This window comes from Plectropomus leopardus, chromosome 4, assembly GCF_008729295.1.
Source record: "Plectropomus leopardus isolate mb chromosome 4, YSFRI_Pleo_2.0, whole genome shotgun sequence".
Classification (NCBI taxonomy): domain Eukaryota; kingdom Metazoa; phylum Chordata; class Actinopteri; order Perciformes; family Serranidae; genus Plectropomus; species Plectropomus leopardus.
Genome location: NC_056466.1, coordinates 32,243,332 through 32,258,726, shown reverse-complemented (window position 1 = coordinate 32,258,726; position 15,395 = coordinate 32,243,332). Strand labels below are relative to the sequence as shown.

The 15,395-nt window shown below is 39.6% G+C and overlaps 1 protein-coding gene and 2 non-coding genes across 4 annotated transcripts in view; 2 read left to right on the top strand and 1 right to left on the bottom strand.

Moving 5' to 3' along the window:
• The window catches only part of LOC121941909 (E3 ubiquitin-protein ligase DTX4-like), a 40,956-nt gene extending 28,043 nt beyond the window's left edge, over nucleotides 1-12,913 (top strand). For both annotated transcript variants that reach the window (XM_042484889.1, XM_042484888.1), the window contains exons 5-12: nucleotides 5,830-5,891; nucleotides 6,031-6,192; nucleotides 7,218-7,279; nucleotides 7,404-7,570; nucleotides 7,651-7,804; nucleotides 7,929-8,018; nucleotides 8,151-8,249; nucleotides 9,175-12,913. In XM_042484889.1, the coding sequence (XP_042340823.1) occupies nucleotides 5,830-5,891; nucleotides 6,031-6,192; nucleotides 7,218-7,279; nucleotides 7,404-7,570; nucleotides 7,651-7,804; nucleotides 7,929-8,018; nucleotides 8,151-8,249; nucleotides 9,175-9,306 (928 nt within the window). In that variant the 3' untranslated portion in view covers nucleotides 9,307-12,913. The remainder of the gene's footprint in view (nucleotides 1-5,829; nucleotides 5,892-6,030; nucleotides 6,193-7,217; nucleotides 7,280-7,403; nucleotides 7,571-7,650; nucleotides 7,805-7,928; nucleotides 8,019-8,150; nucleotides 8,250-9,174) is intronic.
• Nucleotides 12,914-14,446: 1,533 nt separating this feature from the next.
• On the top strand, nucleotides 14,447-14,534 carry trnay-gua. Its single transcript is given in 2 exon segments — nucleotides 14,447-14,483; nucleotides 14,499-14,534. It is a non-coding gene; the product is annotated as a tRNA-Tyr (tRNA).
• A 431-nt stretch (nucleotides 14,535-14,965) lies between these two features.
• Nucleotides 14,966-15,037, bottom strand: trnae-cuc. Its single transcript has one exon. It is a non-coding gene; the product is annotated as a tRNA-Glu (tRNA).
• Nucleotides 15,038-15,395: the final 358 nt, after the last annotated feature.

Sequence of the window (15,395 nt, the reverse complement as noted above, 5' to 3'; positions counted from 1 at the left end):
AACAAATATGGTACATGTTTTTGAACATTTTATGTCAGACTTGTTTAGCTTTGCATTATTTATTCAACAAAAGTATGTCCTTCTCTGTTTATTGACTAAAGAAATTTCCAGCTCGCATTTGGAATATAGCATGATTTTATGTCACCTCGCAGCAGTAAACCTGTCCACCACCTTTTGTCACATCACATTTTTTTTTTTTTTACTTAAGAAGGGGAAGTTTCTGTGACACATTATTAGCAAGTGTGTGTGTTAAAAGTGTGTCTATGTGTATGAGGCTGTGGGTGCAGCTTTATGTGCGTGTGACAATATGTGTGTGAGAATGTGTGGGAGTGTGTTATTGTCTGGTGTCTAAATCAGTCCAGCTGATGTCCATCTGGGGATGGAGAGAGTGTGAGACAAAGCTGAGGGAATGTGTGATCTGGTGGGAAGCGGGCGGAGGGTAGGAGGGCGGGTTTGAGGTCGCAGGGGGTCAAGAGACTGGAGTCCCATTCGCCCCCCCAGCCCCCACCCCCTCCAGTCAGGGACGGGATCCTCCTTTTCTCTTTTTTCTCGTGCAGCTCTTTCTTATCCAGATCTGATCCAGTTTACTGTTGTTGTTAGTATTTATTAGTAGGTACAAGGAAATTGCTTTGGTGATTTTGTGCATAGACAAAAATCACAGTAAATATAGAATAGATAATAATAATTACACTAAAAATATTGAAATATTCTGTTTCAAAATTAAGTGAAATGCAACCGTTTAAAATGAAAGAGCTGCAAAGTATATATTTATCATCCATCAAAACTGCCTGACTTTCTGCTTCTCCCCAAATACTTCCTCCTCTTCTTGGATTATGTTTCATGGAGGACCAAAAATAACATATGCATATAAATATATATATTTATGACTATGTAAACACGCACATATATTTAAGTAGTTTTTTTCAATAACTGTGAAGTGGAAATTGCTGCTGGTGTCCCCATCGTAAATTCACATTTCAAGTTGTCTTTTGTTATAAGCAAAATGTTCTTCAACATAAAGACATGGAAGTGTCCTGGATAACTATATACATTTTTGTTTTGTTTTAATTATTTCAACTTGATTTCTGTGCACTTTGAGGGTGCGGAGTAATGAATAACCAAACTATATATATATATATATATTCCAATAGCACTGCTAATAAACACAAATAAATGATTGTGTGGGAAACCCTGCAGTATATACCCTAAGTGTGTATACTGACACAAGAAAAGCAGCTGTCCGCAGCTGTCTTTCAGAAATCACAAGGTGTGTGTGTGTGTGCGTGCATGTGTGGGCGTGTGTCATCTGCACATCAGTGGGGCAGCTGGAAAGTGTGTTAATGAGCTTCATGTAGCTAATCCAGGATCAGACGTGACTCAGCACTCCCCTCTGTCTTCCTTACCTCACCCTGTAAAGCCTTCCTTGCTAACGCAGCAGCTTATTAAATATTAATAGATCCAGGGACTGGCAACAAGTGCTTAGTGTGTGTGTATGTGTGTGTGTGAGATCACTGTGATCGTTACCCATTGACTCAGTCCTGCACAGATCTATTATAGGCACTGTATAAATAAATAAATCTGTATGACAAATGTAAGATCTTAAACCACTTTGACTGCATGCGACAGCAGAGCGCTCGTATTACAGATCGAGGCTCAGACTAATCTGACGTATCAAACGTAGATGGAAATTTGATGTGATTAAGAAGTGGTGGGAGCCACATTGTGCCATGCAGTCTCTCCAGTCTGTTGTTGGACAGCTGGTTTCCCACTCCAATCCATCTGGACAGTTGTCTACCTAAACTAGAAATACTACTGCTCGGTAGGATTGACATTTTGTAAAGTGACATGTAACATTTGTACCTGTACAACATCGTTATGTGTGAGGCAATTTGTTCTTTTCTGAAGAAATTGTTAGTGACATTTATCATAAACCTGCTAGGGGTGGGTGATGTAGCCCTAAAGTAATAAAACGATATTTCAGGCTATTTTTTCCATTTTCTTTAAAGTACGGAAAATATTTCATTACTAATTTCACAAACATACAGTTGCAACAAAATAAGCGTTTTTTATGTTTTATGACACCATTACTTTAACATTCTGCCTTCAAGTGCTCAGTAAAAAAAATAAAATGAAATCTTAATTTCTTAAGTTGTGTTAAAATAAAATGTAATAGTATATACAGTATACTCCAATAGCACTCCATATGAAGAATTCAGCTCCAAAAATAGAAAATCTATTTATGGCGGCAGATGTTTTAATTGTGGGGGGCGCTACAAATGAATAAATGTGTGGAAAAAATCTGCATACCTTTACAGGTACCTAATGTAAATAAGTGTGAACAGAAGAGTGTCCAGGTCCACTTTCCATGTCCATTGCAGAGTCAGTTGTGTAGAGGAAAAAGAGAAAATTACAGCTTTTCTGTAGCTAAGTCGTTTTAGAAAATCAATTTGTTTAGTTGATTTTTTTTCTTTTTTTAAAGCTAGCGAAAAAGAAAAAAGCTAGGAAAAAGTGTCTGGGGAAAAGAAAAACACGAGGGAAAAACTATTTCGATAATCATAATTACATATTTAAACTTCCATCCATCCATCCATTTTCTTCTGCTTATCCGGGGTCGGGTCGCAGGGGCAGCAGTCTAAGCAGGGAAGCCCAGACTTCCCTCTCCCCGGCCACTTCGTCCAGCTCTTCCCGGGGGACCCTGAGGCGTTCCCAGGCCAGCTGTGAATTTAACCTTGTATTGCAAAATTCTTCCAGGTCAATTCTGTGTTTTTTTTTTCATTTTTTTACTTTTTTTTATTTTTTATTTTTTTTAGGTAATTTCTTCTTTCATTGCTCATTGCCTTCTTCCCATGTTTTTAAAGAAATTAAACCAATATACTCAGGATTCAAAGGGTTAATGTGTCTTAAAAAAATGTAAATTGTGACAAGTCCAACTGCTGCTCGAATCATCATATCCTCTGTGGAGATCTGCTTGACAACTATTGTGTATCATAGTTGGGCAGAGAGGGAAACCCACCAGTGTTGCCCTGTCTGTGTATCGGTTTTCTAACAATCACGTCATAATGCTGTGATGTGTTGGCACTTGAATTCCGAGTGTGTTTCGGGAGCTCACAGTGAAGCAGTGTCATCTGGTGACATCTACTCATTTGTGTTGATGCAGATGAAACCAGTCATTTCTCTTGTTTACTCCTCACTCTGTATATCTGCTGTTCTTCTACTCTCACTTCCTGTTTTGCTTTTCCTCTCAGGAGTATGTGAAATAACACCTCATTTCACACACAGACTCATCCCCTCGCACTCTTTCCCTCATCAACACAAGTGCAGACTTACACACACACACACATCCCAGTGAGTCATTGGCGTGTCGTCATTTGTCACTGAGTGGGGTTAAGTGAAAGCAGCTTAGTGCAGTGACAGAAAGCCTGTTAAAGCTAAACCAACAACAGGAAACAACAGATCATCACTCTGTCCCTCTGCCTGTCACGCTGCCTACGCTGCTTTGTTAGTATGAGTGATTGTGTTTGCATTTGGATGATAAGAGGAGCTTCATTACTGCCCCCCGGATAGCTTAGCTGGGGGACTGTATAGTGAAACTGGTATCCCTGGGTTGCTGGTTTGAATCCAGCTCAAAGGAGGTGTTGTTTTATATGGACCTCATCAAAACTGTGTCTTGTGTGGGATTGTTGTGTTCTTTCAGCTGCTATGGCTCCCTAGCTTAAGAGTTGATTTTTACATTTACTTACATGGCTTCACTGACACATTACTCAGATTTTCAGAACAACAGTCTGTAATCAGACTCTTGAACACAACCTGCAGACACCAGCCCTTTTTAAAAAGAGATGGCACTGTAGAGCTGCTACAAAGTCCCTTTTTTATTCCTTTTTATTACTATTATTTATTCCTTAACACAGAACCAAAAGACGATGGCATCATTCCGCTCCAGTGCGCGATTATAGACAGCAGACTGGCATCGTGACAACAAAAGAGGCGTGACATTCAACACATCGTCAGCACTTTCTAAACAATAAAAAATGCATAACATGACAATAACAATCGTTCACCTCCTCTCTAATATATAGCTTTCCATTACAGCTTTGCACAAAACATGAGCGATATTTTCAAAATGTCGATAAAACACAATAGCAAGATGACTATGTTTCCAGTGAGTGATGTTCTGTGACTTCTCTCAAGATTATGTGACCTCTTTTCTGGTGATAACACAAGAAGCACAGTAATGGATGTTCAAAACATTAGCAGGTTTATTTCTATTGCAGCCACCACACTAACTGTTACAATTTCCAGTTGAAGGAGACGTAGGAGTTATGCGAGTGATAATGAAAAGACAAGCCCCTTATACTTGAGAGTGGCCATGTATGAGGGATTTCTCGGAGCTGATAGTCCACGATTTCACAGAGGAATTGTGGATTCAAAACTTTCGGATGATCCGCTCAACTTTTGAAGAGTTATGCGATACAATAACAGCTCTTGTAGCTCCTGCTGCATCATGAGGGAGCCAGTTTCTACTGAGAAATATGGATTTTTGGACACCTGAAATACCACCTCATGTGAGTGTAAAAACTTTTAAGGCGATAAACGAGTCTTCAAAATTGACATGTTTCTATTTGGCATATTTTATGTTCGCAATTTCCATTTGTGCAGTTTGAGGGTTAGTTGAAACTTGCCTGTTGTTTTCCTAATTTGTGGACATGTACAGTCTCTTCTTTTTCTGTTCTTTTAGTTAATCACTAACTGCTATCAGCTACTTTTTAAATCTCCTGCTGTGGGTCGTCCACATAACGTCACACATGTCCCGCTCATGGTTCCGTCTTGTTGACTGTCCCCTATACATAGACACAGTTTGGGCACTGTTACCATCCCCCTTGTTGGCTCAACGGCAAAGCAACTCTGTCCTCTCATTCCGCAATCTTACCTTTTATACAGAACGGCGAGATGGCAGAACAGTGCCATATTTCTGCCTTGGACAGGCTTGATTAAAGGACAGACAGACGTGCAATAGATGCTGTAAATAACAATTAAATTACAGTATTATCATCCAACCTCAGAGTTTCAGTGAATGCACAGAACCACGTAAATATATCATCTGTAGGACTCAGACCAAAATGCTCTGAATATTCAGACAGTGCACAACATGTTTATGTTTATAAGCTCAAATAGAGCTAAACAGATCTGCAGAGCATTGTCTTCAAATGTACTGGACTCTGGACATTTCTATGCAATTCTATGAAGAAAGCAGGTCAGGTCCGTGTGTGTGATATGTGTGTGTTCAGAAATGATGATGATGATGGGCTTTGTGACAAGGCAGGTAATCCTCAGGAAGCAGCTGTATGACGTCCATCTCTGTGAGATCACTGAGAAGATGGAAACTCAGCGGATTAGCTCTCATAAACACAAACAGACAGCCGACTGTAGTCATTCATACGCTCTGCAGCAGCTGAACGACGTAGTACACTGAGAGACAACAAACAGATACAAACAGAGGGAAAGGATACATCAGAGAGAGAGGGGAGAGGAACAGAGGAGAGCTCAGTCGCTTTTTTTGTGACTTTTTTTTTCCGCTTTGGGAATATTTGACACTAACTTGTTAAGCAAATTGCCTTCATTTGTCATCTTTTTTTGTCTTTTTGTGAAACTTGGCTTCACAATTGTGACCTCTGGGTATAAAAATGACAGTCATCAGTTTTTTAAAGTGAGTATCTGGTTGAGTATATAGGAACTTCAAAGCTTCTTCTGTCTGATCTGACATTCACTGTGGACCTGTGAGGAAGTGTTGGGAATACATGGTGCCAAAACCATTTGTGTCTTCTCTTGCAGTGTGCCCACTGTCCCAGTGAAGAACCTCAATGGATCCAGTCCGGTTCACCCTGCACTGGCTGGTAAATTACACACACTCACCATGGGATGCTGCTGGTGTCAGATTAAAAAAAAAAAGTTTTATTTTGATCTGATTCATTGGGGAATTTTGCAAGAGGAAAGTGTTTTCTGTTTTAACACAATTTTTCTGCTGTATTGCAGGGATCACAGGTATCCTGATGAGCGCTGCCGCTCTACCCGTGTGTCTGACTAGACCTCCAAAACTCGTGCTGCACCCTCCGCCTGTCAGCAAGAGCGACATCAAACCTGTGCCAGGCTTTGGCCACTGCTGCAGGAAGACCACCAAGAAACAGGCTCGCAAGGGTAAGAACCCGAATAGAGACTAACCACAGATAAGCAGAAAAAAAAGTCATGCCTCACAAATTCGTTTTATGGTTTCTGCCAATGAAATGTCATCATTCATGGACATCACCATGTGCCTGATAAAAGTGCCAGTCTCTCTAATTCTTTTTTAAGATTATTTAGCCCTTTATTACATTAGATTTGAATTTGCATAAATTCAATACATTGTATTAAAATTTATTAGACAACCTTTAATATAATCATTCATGTGGAAAAACATTTTTAAACCAATTCAAAAGCCTTTTTACTTAATATATCAGACATTTTCTAATATCTGTTTTACATTGCTGTGACAACAAATATTTCCTTCAAACAACTGTATTTATTCAAGTTTCTTGCCAAAAACTAAATTTTACAAGTTACATTTGAACACATCAACATAATAATAATAATTCTAATTTATCCTTGACCAATAGTCACTTTTACTAAACAGAGCTTGAAGGCATCATAATGTAACTCAAGGCAATCTCTGTTAGCTGCTAGTTCTGCCACCGGCTGCTAACAGCTAATGTTAACCAGCTCGCCCTCTGGTGATTTCAACACAAATATGTTGTTCACAATGTAGCATTATCAGGGTAGGAGGGAGGGTTTGTTCTCTGTCGAGTCAATAGTAGGTTTACTGCGTCCTTAAAGCCTCCTGGGTGAGATCTCCATCCCAAACACGGTTTCTAATGTGAGGGTGGAATGCTGTTTTTCCTGCTTTTTATCCTGCACAAAATTCATGTGACACAATGGAAAAACATTGGCCACTGCCATCAGTTAATGTCATCTTATTTGCAGATAGGCCGATGGCAGTCAAAAAGGCAAACACTGGGAGACACAGATATTCAGCTGATAAATCAGTGCATCCGTAGCTTGTTCTGAGTGAGATATTCCTGCCATCAGTTTTAAAAATGATTCACCAGCAGGTGCCACACAGGTTAACAGCCGGGGCTGTTTCTTGCCTTTCACCCCCTCCTTCTGTTCCCTCTTCCTCCTGTCTGCAGGTAAAACTCCAGAGGAGGTGGTAAAGAAGTACCTGCAGAAAGTAAAAAGTCCACCAGAGGAGGTATGAGCAGTCTTTGTATCTGTCTTTCAACTCAAATGACACATAATGTTTGTTTCACTTAGAACGATATAGAAAAATAAAGTTTTTCTGACGTCTTTTCTTTCTTTTTCTTTGTGTTTTCCAGGACTGTACCATCTGTATGGAGCCGTTGGGGGGGCCGTCTGGATATAAGGGTCCAGGGGTGGGGCCTGTGTCTCGAGCAGAGTCTGTTGGGCGGCTAGCACAGTGTGGACACCAGTACCATTTCCAATGTTTGGTGGCCATGTATAATAATGGCAACAAGGACGGCAGGTAGGTTAGACACAGAGAGACCATTTCTGTCCTCTCTGAACTGATGAATATATAGCTCATCATTTTTTCTCTTTTCACAGTCTTCAGTGTCCAACTTGCAAAACCATCTATGGCGTAAAGACAGGCAACCAACCAGCAGGGAAGATGGAGTACCACGTCATCCCGCACTCTCTACCAGGGCATCCTGACTGCAAAACCATACGCATCATCTACAACATACCACCAGGCATTCAGGTACTCACCAGGAAGTGGGCTCACAGCAGTGCTGGTTTTAATCCCTTATGAGGTATAACATACTCAGAGGAAGGTTGATAAGCGTGAGCACCCACTAATGTCAATCCTCTTCTTCTCCTTTCAGGGACCAGAGCATCCGAATCCAGGGAAGCCCTTCACTGCCAGAGGCTTTCCCCGACACTGCTACCTCCCAGACAGCGAGCGAGGACGCAAGGTAAACACAATCCAGCGACTGATACAGACACTGATCAGCCATGTAGATCTATTCTGAATACAAATACAATTTTTAAGGTATTTGTTTAAAAATAAAGCTTTTGTCTTTACCTTTACCCTAACTTGTTGTCAGGTACTGAGACTGCTCCTGGTAGCATGGGACCGCAGGTTGATCTTCTCAGTTGGGACTTCGAGCACTACTGGAGAGTCTGACACCGTCATCTGGAACGAGGTACATAAACAATAACATAAGACTGTCGCTCAAGACTGAATTTGATCGACTGTGGTCTTTGATTAGGCCTGTCATGAAAATCCTGCTATTGACTTACAGTACAATAAATGCACATGACCTCGCTCTTTTCATCAGTCAATAACATTTTAGACAACAGGATGCCAGAGTAAAAAGCTGGGTTTTCCCAACCTCTGTAAGACTTAGACTCAGCAGTTTGTTTTTATCTACATCCCGCCTACTTGCTTGACTCCGAAGTAAATAAAACAACACTTTAAAGATGACAGAGTGTAGCTTACCGGAAGCCTTCAGGCCTTCAGCCTTCTGAAGGCCTGATCTTCTGCCTCATATTGATTTTATATTTTTGGAGCTGGACCATTCATCAGGAGCACTGTTGGAATATACTGTATATACAGTTATTCTTTGCACCACATTATGGGAGTGCAGCACGCACCCTCAGCACAGACGGCGCAACAGAACGTCACGCAGTGACAGTGAAGCTTAACCGTTCCTCTGCAGCAGCTGCCCCTTTCATTCATCGATCTGATCAGCTCTGACCGTATTGGTAGATCAATCGTTAACCCCACTACTCAATGTACTCATTACAAGCTCCATCTATACTGTTTATAATTTTAGTTTATATTTATCTGAATTTAGAGGGGGGACACAGAATGTTAAAAAAGGGACACACACAAGATAAAAATAAAGCAGCAAGTTTTTGAAAGAGTGTACTTGCTTTATTGTGCTATTATATTATTAAATCAATGGTATAAAATGGTCTTATAATTATAATAATGTTTGTCACAATCATTTCTGTGACAATATATCATCCAACAAAAGTTGATTTCTTACAGGCCTGATTGTGATACACTTACATCAGGTTTATGGTCATAGAAACCAAAGATGACATTTTTCTTCTCTCTTCCAGGTCCACCATAAGACAGAGTTTGGCTCCAACCTGACGGGCCACGGCTTCCCCGACCCCGGACACCTCGACAACGTCCTGGAAGAGCTCCGGGCTCAGGGCATCACAGAGGATGATGGACTGATGGAAAAGTGAAAGGACAAGCGACCGGAGCAGCCGAGCAGGAAGAGACATCCATGCGAGAGCAGTGAAGAGTGGAGGGCAGGACGAGGAGTGGAGGAAGAGAAAATAACACAAGCAGGAGGACGAAAAGAGGAGGTCTGGACTGAGACACACACTCTCTGCCAGCACTTAAAATGGTTGCAGGGGGACATTTTGGGTTGTAGAAAACATTGATATTGTGTTGCAATGGAAACCACTTTTCAAGATGTTGACTGAGTCACTGCTGGTTTCTCCCGTCAGTGCAGGTCTGTCCAAACTTCACAGATTCGTAAGCAAGCACACAACAGAAGCAGGAGGGAGTTTGAGGAAGCTACAGCACAGAGAGGAGGAGGAGGAGGAGGAGGAGGAGGCAGAAAGAAACCAGCAGAAAGAATGATAGCACTCATGGTTTTAGCTACTAAACAGCTAGGTACTAAAAGTGAGAATGAATAGGTACTTATATTTAGGACAAAAACAAGTTCACTTTACTGAGAGAGAGAATAACCGGGGAAAGAAGGTAACATGTTCGAGCAGTTCAACGACAACTGGGAGAGAAAGGACAAAGAGAGAGAAGTTGTAGCAGTGGGGGAGGGGACAGGAGGAGGGAACGCAGGAATAATGTAGCAGAAAGAGACAAAGATGGTGTACGAATGCAGCGTAGGATAGGAGTAGAGTAAAATTAACTTGTATGGTACTTAACAGGTACTTTGACTATCACTAAAAACACAAAAACTAAGAGTGATGAAGGGAGAGAGACTGAGACTGTGTGCTGGCTTTGTTCAAACCACCTGCTTGTCTGTGCTCAAAGTGCTGTTGCGCCCTCTCGTGGCGGTACCGATGAACTACACCTCAGCCTGCGAGCTACTGGAACACATCCAAATGTTACTCTGAGTTATCCACCTGTGGTACTACATTTAACGCCATTCCATTCATTACCTCCGACTTGTGACTCGATGGGTTCACGCGACCTCGGCTCTGCGTGTTTATGATTGTGTGTGAAATGACAAAAGACCAAATGAAGGCCTGCTCACCCGGGCCTATTTGGAGTCTTACTATTGAGCCACTGTGGTACAAGTTAATCTTAGATACACAGGTACCAGTATTTACTTAAATATGTTTATTTGTGTCCCCTCTGTTGGTTCACATGGTGTGAGTGGATGTAAAGGCTGTATCCTGTACGCAGCGCGGCACCAGGGAGAGAAGGCGAGGATGTGAGGGGAAACATGATGAAGATGTTTGCAGGTTTCTAGATGAAAAGCTGAGGATTTACTTCAAAGCCTAAGTGTTTCATTTGAGTTGAATGAGCTTTGCTGACAGCGCTGCAAGAGAAATGAAGCAGGAGCCTGGTGCCGAGCTTACGTCCAGAAAGCCTCTCAGACTGGGCAGACGGCCGGAGGGTTTAGGGGGATGGAGAGGACAGACTCTAAGTAGACCTGAAGCAGAAGTCAAGGCCGGGTCAAACATATTAAAAAATATATAAAAGCAATGTTCAAATAAATTGGTCAATCTTTAAACTCCCAAACTGACAGTGAAACATCACAATAAAACAGACATCTATTAAAGGTCCCATATTTTTTAAAATATAAATCCCCCTCTGGTGTGTCATCAGAGATTAAAAAAAAAGTAAGACTATTTCTTAATTGTTACGTGAGAAGTTAAATTGAAAGTTCCTGAAAGCGACAAAACATAATACAGTCATTTTTTTAAAGCCTCTGGGAAAACTTTCTTCATATGTAATTTAGGGTCTTATGGGCATAACAAAAAGCATAAGAAATGATCAGACATTAACCACAGTTTCGGGCTTCCTTTAAAAACTACAGGGTTTGGTCAGAGTAATTCAAGAGGTTTTATTGGGGTGGGAAAACTTACACCTGTATTGCCAAAGTAAGTGTGAAAGAAAAACAAAAACAGTGCATATATTAAGTAAAGATCTACCACACAGTGAATCACTTCAGCATGTAAATAATTCGGCCAGTCTGTGATGTCATTTCTTTCTGTGACGGTGTTACAATTTCTCTGAGAATTTGAAATAATGCTATCAATATTCTGGTAACTTTTTTAGCAGATTTTTTAGGGAAAAAAAATATTTTGCCCCAGACAAGCAATGTGTTTGAAAAAAAGCTAAAATCTAAAAGATACATAATATGGGACCTTTAATCTATGATTTACGGCTTTTCTTTCTCTCTTTATGGAGATCACTAGCATCATTCTTATCTTGACAACTCCCTGAATCTCTGCCTCTCCTGACTGATTACACACTGCCCGGTCTTTGAGTTGGGTCTGAAAATCATAATGTTACGAAATGTGTGTGTGAGTGTGTGAGAGAGAGAGAGAAAAAAAGAGAATCTGTGTACTGTGTATACTACCAACATGCTCCCAGTTTCGGGTATTATTTCGGTACTCCACGGGACTCCCATCATCCTTTAACTGTAGTGATGACTGATGATGGCACTCCCTTCCTTTTTTATTATGTTATTTTAATATGAAATGTAGTTACACCTTTGCTTTTTTATAGCATTTCTTGACACTATTCTAGAGTAAACTGCCTTTTTTCATTTTGTATGTTTATGTTGTATTAATTATGCCCCTTTTCATTTGTTACAGTTGGTTTACAAAGACGATGTTGTTAAATATTGTCTTTTTTTTTCATTGTATACAAAAGTTAAGCTGATTTGCATCATCTTTTCTTTGGAAAAGGATTTTGATGGTAGACTTTTATCTGAGTGTGAAATGTAATGAATTTAAGCAGCAAACCCATGTACACTTGCTCTTCTGTGAGGTAAAAAAATATTTTTATTTTCTACATATCATCTGTCCTGCTTCTGTTCTGCACTGAGCCTTTATCTGTCCACCGGACCTCTCAACATGTGTGACCCTGGAAGGTTTCGTAGCAGATATGATGATGGACATTGGTGTTTGTCTTATGTCCAACTGTCTTAAAGCAGCAGAATAGTTCGAGCGCAGGCATGATGAAAATGATCCTTTTAAACATTGTAAAATGTAATAAAATCACAGTTTTCTCTGGTGTTGGTGCAGTTTTCTTGCTCCGTTGGCCCAAACACTGCACAATGACATGGGAAAACCCTGATTTTCTATGATCCATAAATCACTTTGTTAATTTTAACTCGTCTTTTTGACATTAAAAAAAAATCCTTTTAAAAGCAATGAACAAGAAATTTAAATATTTCTCTTGACTTGATAACGGTATGATTTGAATCTGATTTGACCTTGAAGTGTGTTTATCTTGAACCCCATGTGTCTTTAGAAGAGCATAATGTTTGATTTGAAGGCTTCGGTCCACAGTGTGCAGTGTGTGAAGCCAACGTGAGCTACGACTCGTAACTCACCGTGTCAGTTTTGTCCCTGTCTTAAAAATGTGGATTTCTTTCCCATCACCAGTTCTCATCCCTGCTGAGGGCCAAACCTGCTCCAGAAGTGTGTGGATCAGGGCCTTCTGTGACGTTGTCCTCTTGTTTGTGAGGGGTGGGGCGGGGTGCTGGTATGGAGAGAGAGCATCAACAGCAAAGTGTACATATTGCAAAATAATTGCTGAAGTATGGATGATTAATACAAGAAAAAAATAAAGAATGAATGAAACTTACTTGTTTTCTGTTTTCTAGTAGCTGTCTGTTGTGTCCTTTGACAAAGCTTTATAAAGGGAAACCTGAGAATATTCATTTTTATATTTGAAAACATATTTCTGATCTACACTTCTATTCCACGAAAAAAGAAAAATTAAAACAGTCAAAACAAATGAGCATCCCTCTTTGAAGGTACCTGTCTCTGTACTATCATTGAATCACTTTTCATAGCCTTTTTTCTCCATTACAAAGTCAATCATTAGAGACCTTTTCTATTTTTCTCCATCATTTTATGACCAATCGGCACTGAGCTTTTCCGACAGAACGGCCAATGACAGGAGAAGATGATTCTCGCTGCTCACATCTATTCTGCACATTTAGATACCTGTGTGAATGTGTGTTTAACTACCTGTATGGTACCTTTATTGCACAGTTATGCCCTACACACAGAAGCCAAAGCCACAAGTATTTTTAATTTAGTGTGTAGTTGGTACTTAATGTGCCTATTCAAATTGTTTGTGTATTTTAATATTACAGGAAATGTCAAATTATTTTGTGTAGGATTTTGTAGTTTGTGTGGAGAGTTTTGAGTAAAAAATAGCCTGTAGTTTCAGACAGTTCAGGAAAAAAGTAACATACAAACGCAGAAATACATAAATATATATATATGTAGTTGTAAATAAATTTAAGATAATTATATATATCGTATTTAATTATTACCTTTCATATATTTATTTATTCTTTAATAATCTTTTTTATTTCTCATCTATTTAGTACTTAGTTGCATTGTGTTTACTACACTACTTAGTTACACAAAGAAATAATTAAATAAATGTAGTTATATATATATATTTAAATTAAATATTTATCTCCCGTTTAATGATCAACTTTCATTTATTTATTTATGCATTTATTAACGTATTTGGTATTTCACGTATGCATTTTTTATGTTTATTGTGTTGTTTGTTTTATTATCATTTCGGCATTTATTTAAACAATTATTCATGCATGTCTTTAATTGCTAACTTATTTCTTCCTGTACTAATTGATTACATTATTTATTTATTTATTTTTACTGTCATCGAATCACAGCTCGTCATTTGTAACCATACGGCGTCGAGCTTTTCCATCTTTGACAAAGCGGCCAATGACAGTACAGGATGATTCTCGTTATCCCGCCCCCAGCGCTTCCAGTTGGATTCGTAGTTGGTGAAGTTTGCAGGGACCTTAAACGCTGAGAAAATGAGGTAAAAAGTCGTACTAGTCATAGAATCCTTTTGGTGCTTGTACTAGTTCAGTGTTTCTCAGTAGAAGCGTTACATCTCTTCACTTGCTTTTAAAGTTCTGCTGTATTTTTTTTTACCTGAGTCTGTGGACATTAGTTACACTTCACTGTATTCTGTCACAATATAATGTAATGTAATCGCTGAAGTGTGGAAGATTATTATAAAAAAGTGTAACGAATGAATATACCCTACTTACATTTTATCATCAGTGAGCAGAGATGTCCGTTCCATTTTATTGCTCAGACAACCACGGTCTTCATGCACGCCCCTTCGATAGCTCAGTTGGTAGAGCGGAGGACTGTAGGTGTAACACGCAGTGATCCTTAGGTCGCTGGTTCGAATCCGGCTCGAAGGAGGTTCCTTTTCTCGTTTAGTCTGAAGTTGACCTATGTAGTGTATAGAAGTGCAGAGACATTTCACAATTATCGAAGTACTGAAACAAAAGCCAATCGCTTCAAACCCTACACAGCTTCTAGGAGGTATGATATGTCCTAATAATTCTAATAATAATAATAACAATATTGTTTGATTAGAGTCCAAATATACTGCATGTTTACACTGCTACAGTTTGTAACTGTACTCTCGCTGTGGTTATTACAGATTATATAATATTGTGTCCGTTTTTACTGTAATTGCTGCCAACCCACTAAGGCCCGATGCCATTTAGAAAACGCTAGAAAATGCATTTACACTCAACCACTTGAAACCTTTATAAAGATGTGTTGTCTTTTGGAATGCCTGGTATTACATATGCTGAAATGTTTAAAGAAAACTACAAAAACGATGTTCCCTGACCGGGAATCGAACCCGGGCCGCGGCGGTGAGAGCGCCGAATCCTAACCACTAGACCACCAGGGACAGTTATATCTATGTAACAGACGTCCTATCATAAACGTTACAATGCCAAAGCGCGATACATTGAAGAAATACTGTATATGACAGAGCTGTTTGTCCTCCAAAATGGCAAGAAAACGTCATACTATAGTATGTCATCCGAAATGGTAGAAAAACTTTATATTATAGTATGTCATCCAAATGGCATAAATACATTATACTTCGGTATATTGTCCAAAATGGCATTAGACAGGATTAAACTGTCATTGTGCCTCATATAATGTTTATTGCACATTTTAACAAAACATACTCGATATTTTTAAAGCACAAAGTCATATCATCCAGTTGATCCCAAAGCTGGGCACTGACAAAGGCTCAAGGT